The sequence below is a fragment of the Spermophilus citellus genome (assembly GCF_964194105.1).
Source record: "Spermophilus citellus genome assembly, chromosome: 4".
Lineage (NCBI taxonomy): Eukaryota > Metazoa > Chordata > Mammalia > Rodentia > Sciuridae > Spermophilus > Spermophilus citellus.
Window position 1 is genome coordinate 205,074,636 of NC_138185.1, and position 15,419 is coordinate 205,090,054.

General features: G+C 32.8%; 1 protein-coding gene across 1 annotated transcript in view; it reads right to left on the reverse strand.

The window, feature by feature from the left end:
• CEP128 (centrosomal protein 128) overlaps positions 1-15,419 on the reverse strand; it is a 414,945-nt gene that overhangs the window by 217,253 nt on the left and 182,273 nt on the right. Inside the window, exon 20 of the mRNA XM_081292429.1 lies at positions 11,860-12,052. Within this exon, the coding sequence (XP_081148555.1) occupies positions 11,860-12,052 (193 nt within the window). The remainder of the gene's footprint in view (positions 1-11,859; positions 12,053-15,419) is intronic.

The window sequence follows — 15,419 nt, forward strand, 5'->3', positions numbered from 1 at the left end:
ATTCCAAACTCTTATTTATATTTATGAATGCATTCCTAATATATTTACTAAAATTGTTTTATTCTCTTTTAATAGTTGGTTACAATATTTCTGTCTAGATTAAGAAAAAAAGGACAATTTTTATACTTACATAGAAAAGTAGTGCAAACCTGTATGTAGATATAAAAATTACAGACCATAAATACAAGGCCAGAGTTGCTCTTCTAACTAGCATGTAACCTAATTACATTTTTCCTATTTTAACAGGTCTTTGTTGTTATTGTTGATGCATCCCGGGACCCACTCTGAGTCAAAAGATCCACAGGCCAGTGTTGAGCCATGTGATTTAAAGGCATCCCTGGGGACACAAACCATACATCATCTCCTCCTGTCTTTTCACTAGGTACAGCAGTTTCTGCCTCCAGTTCCAAGACAGAATACTTTATTTTTATTGTTTTGAAGAAAGACACCTTTTATTCCTGCTATATAGCTTATATTTTTAAGAATAAATTTTAAATGGAGAATATTTTCTTGATAGGCAAAATGGTGTACATCTGTACTCCCAGATATCCATGAAGTTGAGGATCACAAAGTCAAGGGTTAATTTAATGAGATCCTGTCTCAAAATAAAACAAAAAATGGGCTGGGGTGTAGCTCTGTGGTAGAGCACTTAACCTAGCATGCATGAAACCTTGGGTTCAATACTCAATACAACAACTCCCCCCCCCATTAAAAATAATATTTTTTAAATGATTTATTGAAAACAGATATTTCAGTGAAATTGTGTTTGGGTCTCCTTTCCTCCCTTAGCAAACACTATAATGAAAAACATACTTAGTGAAATATGGTATGAAATGCTATGTTAAGGGAGGATCTCAAAAGATATAGCAGCCACTTTATCTTCATTGTATTGTCCTGGAAAAGGTTTAACCTCAGCATAAACAAAGATTCAAATATTAAAGAAATATATACCTCTTTGGAGGGTACACATTAAATACCCAGAGTCACAGAATGGGTGAAAAGCAGTAACACTGCCTGAATTAGAGAAGAGTTCACAATTTCAATTTATAAAAAATAAGAAAATTAACATAGATATAACAAAATCTCTCTAAATACAATGCTATTAGAGAGAACATGAAGGACTTTACTCTGGAAAAATAAACAAGAGGAAGATATTGCCAAGTACCCTACTTTCAAAGATATAGTGAAAACTGCTAAGCTAATAAAGGATATTATTAGAATGATTTGGTAGGATAATTGGAGTTTGGGGCTAATAGCTCATATTTGTTCATGTGTCTTAAAGAAGCAAAAATAAGAGTGAATCAATAATTATGTTTGTTTTCTTTTTTATTGACAGATCAAAGTATCTATTGTAGAGAGTATGATAAGAAAATGAAACTTTTACTAAAAACAATGAATGGGAGAAAGGTAAGCAATTAAATCTATACTACCTATTTATCTGTCTAGTTACCTGCACACTCTACCAAACATCCATTAAATATCTCTACTTCCTGTTAATACAAATCAAAGAGCAAACAAGAATCTGTAAGAAAAGAAATTAAAATCCAATGGAAAAACAGTTTGAACTTAATTTTTTAGCAGTGGAAAAATGTCTTAAGGTGTGGGAGCTGAGTCAAGAAATCAAACTTGTGTTTAATGAAGATGCATCTCGCAGAACTGATTAGAACAGCAAGTGTGTGTGTGTGTGTGTGTGTGTGTATATGTGTGTGTGTTTTCTCCAAAAAAAAAAAAATGTTATGAGGAGGTCAATTGTGGGTGTGTTGCAAGTAATTTATTATAAGAAATACAAAACCAAAGTTTGTGAATGATTTATTTCTTTGTGGTAATTTGAGCATATTAAAGGTAATTTCTGTAAGATGCCACCCTTTCCAAATGCTTTATTAAAGAGCAGAGAAATTGGTGGAGAAAGAGAAAGATGGAGTGCAGGGAACAGTGTGCCCTTGAAAACACCCACTAGAGTGTGCCTGCCTAGGAAAGTCATCTGTCTTGGGCTACAGCAAGCATGTGAATATAGACCAACCCAAAGAAGGCAGGGACCAGAGATTAGGCGATCTTGCAAATAAGCTTCTGTAATACTTGCAGGTATAAGGAACAAAGTGAGACAGAGGTAGTACACTGGTTAATTTATATGGCAACTAGAACCATTATTTTGAGTGTGTCTGCAAGGGTGTTTTTAAGTGAGATTAGTATTTGAATCAGCACACTGAGTAAAGCAGACTGCCACCCCCAACATAGGTGGATATCATTTAGTCATTAAAGGGCTGAGTAGACAAAAGCTGAGTAAGCAACCATTTGCACTCTGCCTGACTTGTCTCTGAGCAAGCACATCAATCTTCCACCCTACAACTCATATTCAAACTAGATCTTACATCACCCATCCTGGTCCTCAGGTCTTTCGACTCTAACTGGAACTCTTGGATCTTCAGATTGCCAAGTACAAACTCGAGACCTGCCTTCATCACTATGTGAGTTCATTTCACCTACACACACGTACATATACATACAAACATACCCTTATCCCTTTGGATCTGTTTCTGAAGAATCCAAATTAATACAAAAAGTCTAAATAAAAAGAAAAGACTGGATAAGTGAGAAACAACCAAGGAAAACTTTGTAAAGCTGTTAATTGTAATGGACAAGAAAATGAAAGAAGGCAACCTTTCTTTCATATCATAAATAAAAACACATGTTTTTAATGTTCTTTGGAAAACTTTCAAAATAATTAAGAAAAGTTCCCTTGAAGTTTCATAGCTATGAAGCAATACAAATTTTATACACAATGTTACCCTCCTCTATTTGACAATATTTCCATTTTAAATTTCATGACATGCACATGTTTATTTTCAGCAACCACATCTGGTATCTGAAGCATTCTGTATCTCAAATTAAGCCCCAAGTCCCAAAAAAGGAATAATTAAACTTCAAATACTTCAACAATTAATTGATGTTTTTAAACATCATGTTCTCAAATTATCAATAAAATAATCTTTCATTATTTCTAATGAAGGACCTCACTAAATTTCACAAGCTGGTGACAATGTAAAAATAAGGTTAAATTTTCAATTACATAGAATTTAAACAACCAACATATCTACAAATCACTCTTTAAATACTTCTGCATGTTGAAATATTTCATTCCAATATGAGATTTTTAAAAAATTGTTTCTCCTTACTTTTGGAGTAAACAACAATGCTTAGTACTTCTATAAACATCATGGTTATACATTATTCTTTCAATAAGACAAATCTAAAAACTGACAAATTTAGGAATAAGTAATAAATGAATGAGTGTGCAGCTAGACAGACCAATAAATCATATACCAAAAAAGTGATAAGACCTCATTTCTCCCCTACATATTAAGAAAGATGCCTACAAATCCCTAATATTTTTTTTGTCCCACAAATGAATTCTAAGAAATCATCCTCTGCTCAGCCATCAACCACCAAGTGGCACAGAGAAATTAGTGGAAAAAATTTTCTCAGAGCACTGTGAACACAAAAACCAAAGAAATAAAAGCTTTAAAAAGTTGAGATCACCTTTAATATATGACATAAACCAGGTAAATGTGAACTTTTGGAAATAAGAGTGCTGTTTATGAATCAAAACCTTGACCACAGAGCAATTTTAAAATACTGGGGGGAAAAACTGAGTCATACCTCAATTATACATTAAAGTAACTCATCCTCAAGCCATGTATAAGGCCAGAAAAATGAGTGTATAACATACCAGATTCATCAATAAGCAGGCTCCATCATGCCTTGGATATCTACCTTAAGTATATTTTAGAAGGGTAGCCAAGTATTTAAAGGTAGCCAAGTATTCTACATACTTGGATTAAACCCCAAAGACCTCTACTTACACAGGTCCCTCAAAAGCCTTGCATACAAATCCAGTGGCTATCTCACCTTCAATCCTTTTCTTCAAATGCTCATCTTTCTTTGGGCATACACAGGCATAGGGATATTATGTACCTTTCCTCCTCTGCCTAGTTCAAGGCTACTGTATGCTCATCCTGCTTTGGGGCTAATTGAAAGCAGGGATCAGTTAGGCCCCATCACAGATGCTGAGAACCTAACAAGCAAAACAAGGAAATCACTACACAAATCACTGTGATAGGTTAGTCTGCAAAAACACAGCAGTGTATTCACAGTGCTAAAAGAGCCTTAGAAAAAGAAATCCATAACTCTTTTGCCCTCAGTTTTTCCAAGATTCACTTCTCTATTTTCATGTTTGCTCCCATTCACTCCTATCTTCTAAGATCCTGCTAAACCGATTAAACTTTCTTCGACCTGTACAATGTTTCTTTTCATGGCTCCTTCTACTCAACGTTTATGATCATGCTTCAATTTTTCTACAATCATACATATAGAAAATATAGTCTTTTAAAAGTTATATTCATCTTACTCTAGGGAACTATTTTAGACAACTACATCATTTTAATATTCCTTGTTTATCTGGTTTCTAGGTATTGTGAATTTTTGTTCATATTATACTAGAGGTTACTCAAATCATGATACAAAAATGGTTAGAATTATACTAACAATATTATAGTGTCACTAAATAAATCAGGGAGCTCTTAGAGAATATTGTTATGAAATGAAAAAATGTAAATCATTTGAATAATGTTACTGTAAAATATAATATCTGAGAATAAGAAGAAACGCAAATAATGTTACCGAATCCCAGAGTACTATAAATAAAATGTAAAACACTCCAATATAGCTACATCAACTTCTGCCAAATATTTGCTAATTTGTCTTTTGTTTTTGAAGAGTTTAATAAGTAGCCCAATAAATTTCAAGAAGGGAAGAAACAAAATTTGGGTCAGTAGCCAAATATCATCTATATCTTTCTAAATGTAAATTTGGGGAAGCACTTATGCTTCATTTTAAAAATATGTTGTTTTTTCTTTCACTAAATCTTACTACTGTGCCTCCTCTATTGATGTTATTTCATTTGTTTACTCATTCATTCGCTTATTCAACAAATATTTGACATACCAACTGTGTACCAAGTTCTTTCTATACACCAGAGATATAACACTGAAATATTTAAAAATCACTACCTTCTTAGAATCATTCCAGTGCATACATATTACTAAACACATTTCTTAAGTGCAAATCTGTTGAAAATTCATTGAGGCAAGAAATAAGATGTTTCAGGGCAAAGGAAACCCTCTAGATGCTTGCCAAAACCATAGCCACCATTGCTAAGGTAAAACTACAATGAATTGAAAAAAAGAAAAATGTAAGGAGATGATGCATATTTCCTCTACTGCCTACTTATAGGCTAGAACACAGGTGCTAACCAAAACCAAATTGAGGAAGCAGTCCTTTGCTGCAAAGGTATTACTTTCTAAAGTTGTTAGAATATTATTTCCCTTCTTCCACATCCTATTAGTAGTTTTCCCTTTAAAGCTATTCAGAAACGGTAATTCCCTAACAGAAAAGCCCTGACAATGGCTAATTTCATCTTTACAAGTACATTCCCAATAAAAGATATATGACAGCAAGGGACAGATTCAGGAAGGCTTGCTACCATGCATGCTGCTGGAAATTACTGTCTTGTACACATTGGTCTTATACAATGAGGAAAGTAGAAAGTTGGTGAAGACCCAACATAATCTAACAAAGCTAAATGAAGTCAAATTTCATCTTTAAGGTAAAGGAATTTCAAAGGCCATGTCAATTAGAATTACTTCAGGAAGAAAAATTATGTATACTGAAGAGTCATAGCCAAATGCAGAGTGCCTAAAAAAACAAGACCAGTCCCTTAAGAATTCATAATATCTGTTTAAAGAAAAATAAGAAAACTGTCTTCTATATTTGTCAATAATTATTAGCATTTCATAGGGAAAAAATATGAATGTGATTTTATTGTATCGATGACTTAACCTTTGAGAAAATGAATTCTGTCAACTGCCAAGTTTTAGTTTCCAGCAAACTTCACAGTTTCAGAGAATTCTATCACACCTAAATCCTCTGAGCTGCAGTTTACTTTTCTTTAATGCATATCTTTGTTGTGACTCATAACAATAAAGAATTTCTCAGTCAATAATTTTTAAACTTCTATGACTACTGGTGACATTAAACCCTTAATATATTTTCACACCTTTTCAAATGTACCAGCCCAAATCTACAGGTCCAGGATAACCCAGGAAGGCTGAGACAACTCAGATCTACAAATCTGGTAGCACTCATTGAGAGAAACTCCTCATCCCTGGGCCCTGTCACTTAAGACACATTAAATAATACTAAAGAATCAGTTCTGAGAATGGCATTAATTCTAGTACACAGGAAGTTTCTCTTTTTTCACTTATAAGTAAGTTAACCTTGTTCTACCTACTAATAATACATAAGTTTCTAAGATGATGAAAAGAATCAAATACAAATTTCCACAACAAAGAACTCCAGATACTTCAGAAATAGCTAAACTTAGTCATCAGTTCTGTTGTCCTTTATCTCTTCTATGTGTGTTGTACTGAACAAATATGTTAAGTAAGCAGGAAAATTATTATGCAGATAAATTCTGCAGAGAATCTCTTTTTGTCCTTCCTTTTCCTATATAAAGACTACTTCGTTTTCAAATGACATATCTTAGAAAAACATTCCTGAATAGACATCAAAAGAAGTAATCAGTAATATTCTTTTTACCAAGAATATGTTGCTTATATTTCTAATACTATATCTCTCATATAACATGTTCATAATTGTCTCCTAGAACAGGATTTCCTTAGTAGCATATTAAAATCCTCATTATTTCTGAATTCATCAGTCAGCTACTTACACATAAGACAATAGATTAATATATCACCTGTTGCAAAGCTTTGGCCCTTAACCAAACTTCGTTTTCATTTATGATTAGAAGACACAGATATAAAATTTGATCCCTCTATCTCTCAGATCCAATCAGCCCACACTTTCTGACTTTCCCATTTCTCTCAATGTCAAAGCCAATGACACCTTCAAGACTTAAATCCTCTCTCTCCCTTACCTCCACTGTCTAATCTTATGCTAAATTCTATACAATATCTTTTATATTTGTTCTCTGTTTTCCGATTCTACTACAAATGTCCTTCTCAACACCTCTTTTACAGAGATTATAACAATAGCCTCCTACATGGACACATCCCCACAGATCAGTATGAAGATAGAATCTAATAATAGTTTCACATAAAGCAACAACAACAAAAACAAAAAGGAAATTCACAATAATACAGATCTTTTAAACAACATTCTCTCAGGTGTTGATGGAAACAAAAAAGTCAAAGGGATATGGAAATGACCAGGACTACAGATGACTGTGAAAAAATCATGCATGTGATATTTAGAGAACATTTCACAATAAATGAAGAATATAACTTATCTTTCAAGGGCACACAGAAAATTCACTAAAAAGACCAAAATAAAAGTTGTACAAATAACTCTCAATAAATTTCAATTATCCTATCAATGGAGAGTACATTCTAGGACTACACAGGTATTAAGTCAATAATTCTAAAAATCTACAAAATCATCTACATATATAAGTATCTGGAAATCAAGCTGTATATTTCAAAAATCAAACAAATAAAGAAACCCAGGTCAAAGAACAAATTACCAGGAAACATTTTCTAATATAAACTAAATGATAATGAAAATATAACATAGCAAAATTCGTGGATTACACCTAAAGTACTGGTAAAACCAACATATAACTTAAGAAGCAAGAGGAAGAAACAAATGATATATAAAAAAGAGAATAAAATGAAAAGCAGAAATCAAGACTGGACGCAGTGGTGCATGCCTTTAATCCCAGCTGCTCTGGAGGCTAAGGCAGGAGGATCACAAGTTCAAAGCCAACCTCAGCAATTTAACTAGGTGCTTAGCCCATCAGTGAGACTATGTCTATAAATAAAATATAAAAAAGGTCTGGGGCTGCAAAGGACTTAAAAACAGCATACTACAGAGACACAGCCACATCAATATTTATAGTAGCACTATTCACAATAGCTAAACTGTAGAACCAACCTAGATGCCCTTCAGTAGATGAATGGATAGGGAGACTTTGGTATGTATGTATGTATATATATACATACATACATACACACACACACACACACACACAATGGAATATTACTCAGCAATAAAAGAGAATAAAATCATGGCATCTGTAGGTAAATTGATGGAGTTAGAGAAGAAAATGCTAAGTGAAGTTAGCCAATCCCAAAAAACCAAATGCTGAATGTTTTCTCTGATATAAGGAGACTAATTCATAGTGGGATAGGGAGGGGGAGCATGGGAGAAATAAATGAATGCTAGATACGGCAGAGTGGTAGGAGGGAAATGGAGAGGGCAGGGGGTTAGCAATGATGGTGGAATGTTACGGACCTCATTCTCCAAAGTACATCTATGAAGACATGAATTGGTGTGAATATATTTCATATACAACCAGAGATATAAAAAATTCTGCTCTATATGTATAATATGAATTTTAATGAATTCCACTGTCATTTATTTGAAAAAAATCAATTAAAAAAAAGAAGAAATAAATAAAAAGGTCTCGGCTATGGCTCAGTGGTTAAGTGGCCCTGAGTTCTATCCCCAGTACCAAAAATAAATAAATAAATAAATAAATAAATAAATAAATAAATAAATAGCAATAAAATGTTAAAAAATAAACAATAGAAAAAACTTAAAGTTATTTTGTTGAAAATACTAAAAAAATCAATTAAACCCTTAACAAGTCTGATAAAGTAGAAAAAAGGGGGAAATATCAATATCAGAAATATAGTAAGAATCATCAAACAGATCTAACAAAAAATAAAAGGATTAAAAAGGGACATTGTAAAAATTTATGCCAATAAAGTCAACAATTTAGATGAAATCAACAAGTCTCTTGAAAGGTACATATTAATAAAATGATCAAGAAGAAACTGAATTTCTGAATAGCCCTAAATCTATAAAAAGCTTTCCCAAAACAAAAACTACAGGCCTAAATGGTTTTATTAATTTTAAAAGAACAATACAATCTTTATAAGCATGCTCTTCAAAAATAAAAAACACAAATCAAAATTTATTTTATAAGGCCATATCATTACACTGATATTTAAATCAGATAACAATATTAGAAGGAATGAAACGATAAATATTCCTCATGAACACAGATAAAAAGATTATTCATAAACTAATAAACCAAACCTAGACATATATAAGACAAAATATGTGATAAAACTGAGTTAATCCCAAGAATGCATGATTTGTTTACTAATAACAGGCAATCTCATTAGTTGATTGAGGCAGGGAGAATAATAAAATAAAACTGTTTTTATTTGCAGATGATGTGTCTATGCACTAGGAAGACACAAGGTACTACAGAATCATCAAAAATAACACCAACAACAAAAAACACTAGAGACCAAACAAAAAAAGAAAGCAAAGTTCCAAACTATAGTATTAATATTAAAAATTATATTTCAAAATACTAGAAATAAAATCTGGAATTTGAGAATTTTAAATAACCTTTTTGTATCATCTGAAATCACAAAAAAAATATAAATGAATCTAAAAAAAATGTCCAAGCCTGTATTGTTTAAAACAATAAAAAAGTTAAAGACCACCTAAATAAATAGATATTCCATATTCATGGATTAGAAGATTCAATATTAAGATCTTTCTCCTCCAATTAATTTATATATTCAACATAATCATATCAAAACACCAGTGGATCTTTTTAAAACCTGAAAAATTAATTCTAAGATGTGTAATGAATTAAAATGTTCTAAGAATACAAAGCAATGAAAAAACTATCATTAAATAAAAAGTAGAAATAAAAGAAATCATACTGATATAATAAACTTTATAGATGTACCTTCTAAAACATTCACAATTTGACATTGATATCTAAGTACACAATTGGTTCTTCTGTATTTCTTCCCACCGACAATTTCATGTATTTATAATATATATTGTAGTTATCCTTATGCAAAGAAATTATTTGCAGGGTGATAATATTAATAATACCTACTGAAAATAAAACTGAGTTCCAATCTATTGTTAAATACGGAGTAACCCATAATGTGTGACCACATAGCTGTTATCTATAATTTTGATAATTAGATGTTAATGTACTGTAATTAAAAAGAAAAAAAGGAGCATTTACTATGGCACAATTTGTTTCTATCATACAACTGCCTAGAGCAACTGTTCTCAAAATGTAGCCTAGAATCTGTACAACATCCCTCAACAACACTAGTAAGACACGATTTTCCTTTTAACACTCAATTTCTCATAATATGAAAAAATGTAAAGAACAGTTTTTCCAGAGGTCACAGAATATGTTAGTATAAAAACAGATATAACACAGAGGAAAAATGAGAATCTAACTTGTTTTCATTTATGCTACCAACTAAAGAGATTTGCAAAAGTGCTAAACAAGGTGACTCTTCTAGTTATCATCCTGAAAACTAATTTTATTAATTTTTTATATTAATTCAGAATGACTCTGTAGTTATTACTTCAAACAAAAACATTTTTAAAATTGTTACTTTCAGTTTTTAATTCGGTACACACTGACGTGCGTGCGTAATTACTTTTATGTTTAAAAGGCTCTTTAACTCCTCTAAATTCTAAGACTGTATATGGTGGTCCTGAAATCAAAAACTAATCACTGCAGTATAGTAAAAAGCAATTTCTAAGTGGCACCTGCAAGACAGTGACCCTAATTTTTTTTTTAAAGAGAGAGTGAGAGAGGAAAGAGAGAGAGAGAATTTTTAATATTTATTTTTTAGTTCTCGGCAGACACAACATCTTTGTTGGTATGTGGTGCTGAGGATCGAACCCGGGCCGCACACATGCCAGGCGAGCGCGCTACCGCTTGAGCCACATCCCCAGCCCAATGACCCTAATTTTTAAAAGGAAAACTGAAACATATATTTCAAAAGGATTATCATATGTTAAAGTTTGGATTTTCTTACTGAGACACTATATTAAGCCTCTTACACCCAGTGACTAAACTAAGGCAGAAGAATTGCAAGTTCAAGGCCAGCCCTGAAAACTTAGTAAAACCCTGACTCAAAATAAAAATAAAAATAAAAAAGGGCTAGAAGGTATAGCTCAGTGTTAGAGCACACCTGTATTAGTCCTCAGTATCACACAAACAGAAAAAAAAAGCTTCTTCCGAGTTCACAATAAACAATGGTTTACATTCAACAAAATAGGATACATTCAGGATTTCTACATATAACTGATTTTTTTTTCTTCTCATCATGATGGATTCCTACTATAACAAAGTAGAAAAGTGATGATCCAAGTCTCTGGACCAAGTTTTAAAATTAGATATTGCCTACATATCAAATCCTGCCACTATTCTCCCAAATTCTCCTTCTTACACTTATATTCTCACAAATTTGATTACAATCTTCTAATATGTTATTTGTTTGCCTATTTATTACATTTATTTCCTACAGTAAGCTACTTAGCTTAGGGTAAGTTTTTCCCCTTTATTCACTAATGTTTTCTCAGCCACTAGGATGCCTTAATACAATATAAGAACAAAATAAACATTTGTTTAATGAATTAATGGAAACAAATGCAAATGTCCTCATTTTATCTGGGTAGAAGAATGTCTTCCTAAATTAATACCTGAAAGCATCGAGTAGATGCACAGAGGAGGGACACTGGTGGTTGCAGGAAAATTCTCAGGGCTCAACAGAGTTTCCTCTTTTAGTCTCAGAAATGAAGAAAGGTTAGAAGACAAGAGATAAGAAAAGGTGATGGGTTTGGAAACAGTCCAAGCTAGGGGTAGTACAAGTACCATTTTCCCAATTGTAGGATTCCATGAATACAAAGAAAAAATAAGAATAAAAGCAGTTGACACACCTCTCTTCTCCAGATTTATTTCTTCCAGAAGTTGCTCCTGCCTTTCTATCTGTTCGAAGAGACATTGGAGCTCAGATTCCTTGTTTTCAGTCAGGTCTCTGAGTTGTTGTCTACAGAGAATCAGCTGTTGTCGCAGATTTTTCTCTCTGGATTCTTTCTCTCTCAGCTCCTCACAGAGCCACTGAAGTTTAGTCTAAAACAAATAACATTTACATCTAATATTTCAGAAAACAAAACAAAACTCCAGAACAGTGCATTTCAAAATATGAGGGAAAAATAAAGTAACATCTGATAATCTGAACAGAGACAATAAACAAAATTTAAGCAAAATTTGTATATAACCATGTTTTATTTTGCATGAATGTTGGTAGTAGTTAAAAGTTGATTAGAAACTTTTCAGAAAATCTAAGATTAAAAAAAAATCCCAGAATAGAACCACTTTATTTCATAGATTTTTTTAAAGACAAAATTCCTACTTATTATATCTAAAATGCCTATCTCCATACATTCAATGAATTCAGGTAAAAGAGATTAACTATAGTCTTCAGGGAAAAAAAAAAATCAACATGTTCCTTCAGTTAAGAGGCCAGAGCCAGGCACAGTGTTGTACACCTATAATTCCAGCAGCTCTGGAGGCTGACACAGGAAGATCGCAAGTTCAAAGCCAAGCTCAGCAAAAAGTGAGGTGGTAAGCAATAAGACCCTGTCTCTAAATAAAATACACAATAGGCCTAGGGATGTGGCTTAGTGATCCAGTGCCCTGATTTCAATCCCCAGTACCCAATTCCCCCCAAAAAAATAGGCCAGGAAAGTTAAGATAAATGTTTCCCATGGACTCTATCTTCAAACATATTTAATATTTAAAGTGTGAATGGGGGGAAAATACTTCTATACAAGAGACAGTCATGTCTCAGGACCTTTCCTGAGTAAGGCTACCCTTCATTTTCCATTTCATTTTAAACAATATAAATGGTCCATATCACAGTAAGATGTATATACTGAGTGTCACCACAAAGAGATATATACTGAGTGAAGCAGACTATGAGAAGCAACATCAGGCTAAGTTATATGATTGCTTCCCTAAATAACACTTCCCCAAAGGTAGGGGATAGGGGAGGGAAGGAAAAGGGAGGGGAGGGAAAGGGAGGGGGAATAAGTAAATCTCTATTTTCAGACAGGATGCCCATATATAAAACTCAAATGACTTTATTTTAAAAACCTATTAGAATAAAAGAGTTCAGCATGTTGAGGTATATAAACTCATTATTTTAAAAATAATATTTCTACAGATTTGCAATGAGAGGTCAAAACATAAAATTCAAAAACAGAAGCATATTTATAATAACACCAAAAGAATAAAACACCAGCTAGGCATGGTGGTGCAAGCTTGTAATCCCAGCAGTTCAAGAAGTTGAGGCAGGAGGATTGCAAGTTCAAGGCCAGTCTCAGTAACTTTGTGAAAACCTCTCTCGAAATTTAAAAATATTAAAAGGACTGGGGATGTAGCTAAGTGCCCCTGGGTTCAATGCCCTCTATGTAGAGGGAAAAAAAAGAATTAAAAGCCAATAAACTTTTGAAAAGAGAGCAAAACCTATATGAAGAAAAATTTTACAACATTGCACTGTCATGGGCTGGGAATATAATTCAGTGGTAAAGCACCTGCCTAGCTAGCACGAAGCCTTTGGTTCATTCCCTAGCACCACAAGAAAAATAAAGCAAAAAAACAGTGATACAAAACAATGAGAAGGATTAATCCAAAATACCTGAATAAAGAAGCTGAAACTACAAAGCTTTCAAAAGAAAACAGGCATATGTCTTTGTAAGCTTGGTTTGACAACTGTTTCTTAGAAATAAAATCAAAAGCATCAAAAGAAAAAAGTTGATAAATTGAACATCATCAAAATAAAAAATCTTGTGCTTCAATGATTTACATCGACTAAAAGAAAAGACACCTTACTAAAGGAGAGAAAATATTTTCAAACTACATATCTGTTAAGGGACTTATATCTAGAATATGTAAAAAGTCAGTATAGAATTTTTAAAACAGGCACAAAAACTTAATAGACATTTCTCCAAAGAAGGTATATACAAGTAGACAATATGGACATGAAAAGATACTCAACATGGTTAGCCATTGGGAAATGCAAATGAAAACCACCATGAAATTCCACTTCATATATAGCAAGGTAAATATTAATATCAAAGACAACTATTAGTGTGGATGTATAGAAACTGGAACTCATACTGCTGGCAGGAATGTACAAGGTATAAAGACCCTTTGGAAAACTATCTGAAAGTTCCACAAAGGGCTAAACAAAGAGTTACCATACAACCTAGCAATTCTACTCCTAGGTATAAACCCAAGAGAAATGAAAATGTATGTCCTGCAGAAACTCATACAAGTATATTCATAGCAACATAGACACAACAGTAAAAAAAAAATAGAAACAACCCAATATTCACCAAATGATAAATGGATAAATAAAATAAGATATATGCAAATAATGCAATATTATTTGGCAACAAAAGAAAGGGTACTGATATATGCCATCACATGAATGAGCCTTGAGAATATTCTACTAAATGAAAGAAGTCAACCACAAAAGACTGCAAATCATAAAATATCACTAATGTAAAGTTCCAGAATAGACAAATTTATAGAGCAGGAAGATCCGTAGTTGGCTAGGACTGGAAATGTAGTTGAGCACAGAATGGTAAGCAAAGGGACAGTGATTTTCTTTGGGGGTGATAAAAGTTTCCTAAAATTCATTGTGCTGATGGCTATATAATTGTCATTACACTAAAAACCGTTGAATGATACTAGAAAAGAATGAGAGAATTTAGGATATTTGAATTTTACCTCAGTTTAGCTGTTACTTAAACACCATAAAAGGAAGGGTAAAAAGACAAAGAGGCTAGGGAAATGAAGCTAAAATGAAACTTCCCTGAATAACAGAGATCTGGATATTAGTACCTGCTATGCAATATGTCAACCTCTGTCTCATTCAAATATCACTCGATAAAGACAGAAGTCACAAACTTCAATTGGGCTGTGAAATCCAATTAAGATTAAGACATTTAATAAAGCCTGTTTTGTTTCTCAATATTCCCTTTGAAATACTCATGGAAATAGGAAGAAGTTAAGTTTCCATAAGACAGAAAACATGGGCAATTCCCTGCCTGATAAAAGCAGGGATTTCTACTGTACCTTTTTCTGAAACATGAGGAAAAAGGAGTTGGGTTGAATGTGTGGTGAAATATCATCCTCCTCTTTTGGCAAATGAAACTGTAGTTCAGAAAGTATGCTCCTTAAAGTATACTCTACACAGAGCAGAGAAAATGTGGGAGACTGGAAATCAAGAAATTACTATAATTCTATAATACTTCAAGCCAATGAAAAGTGTAAGGTATGAACCAAAGTATGTGAGTTAGTAAGCTATCCATCCCTGTGACCAAAAAAATAAAAAAGAAGAAATAAAAAAATACATATATGAGAAGCATCAAAGGCAAAAAGATTTGTGTGGGCTCATGGTTTCATAGGTTTCAGTCCTTGGTTGGCC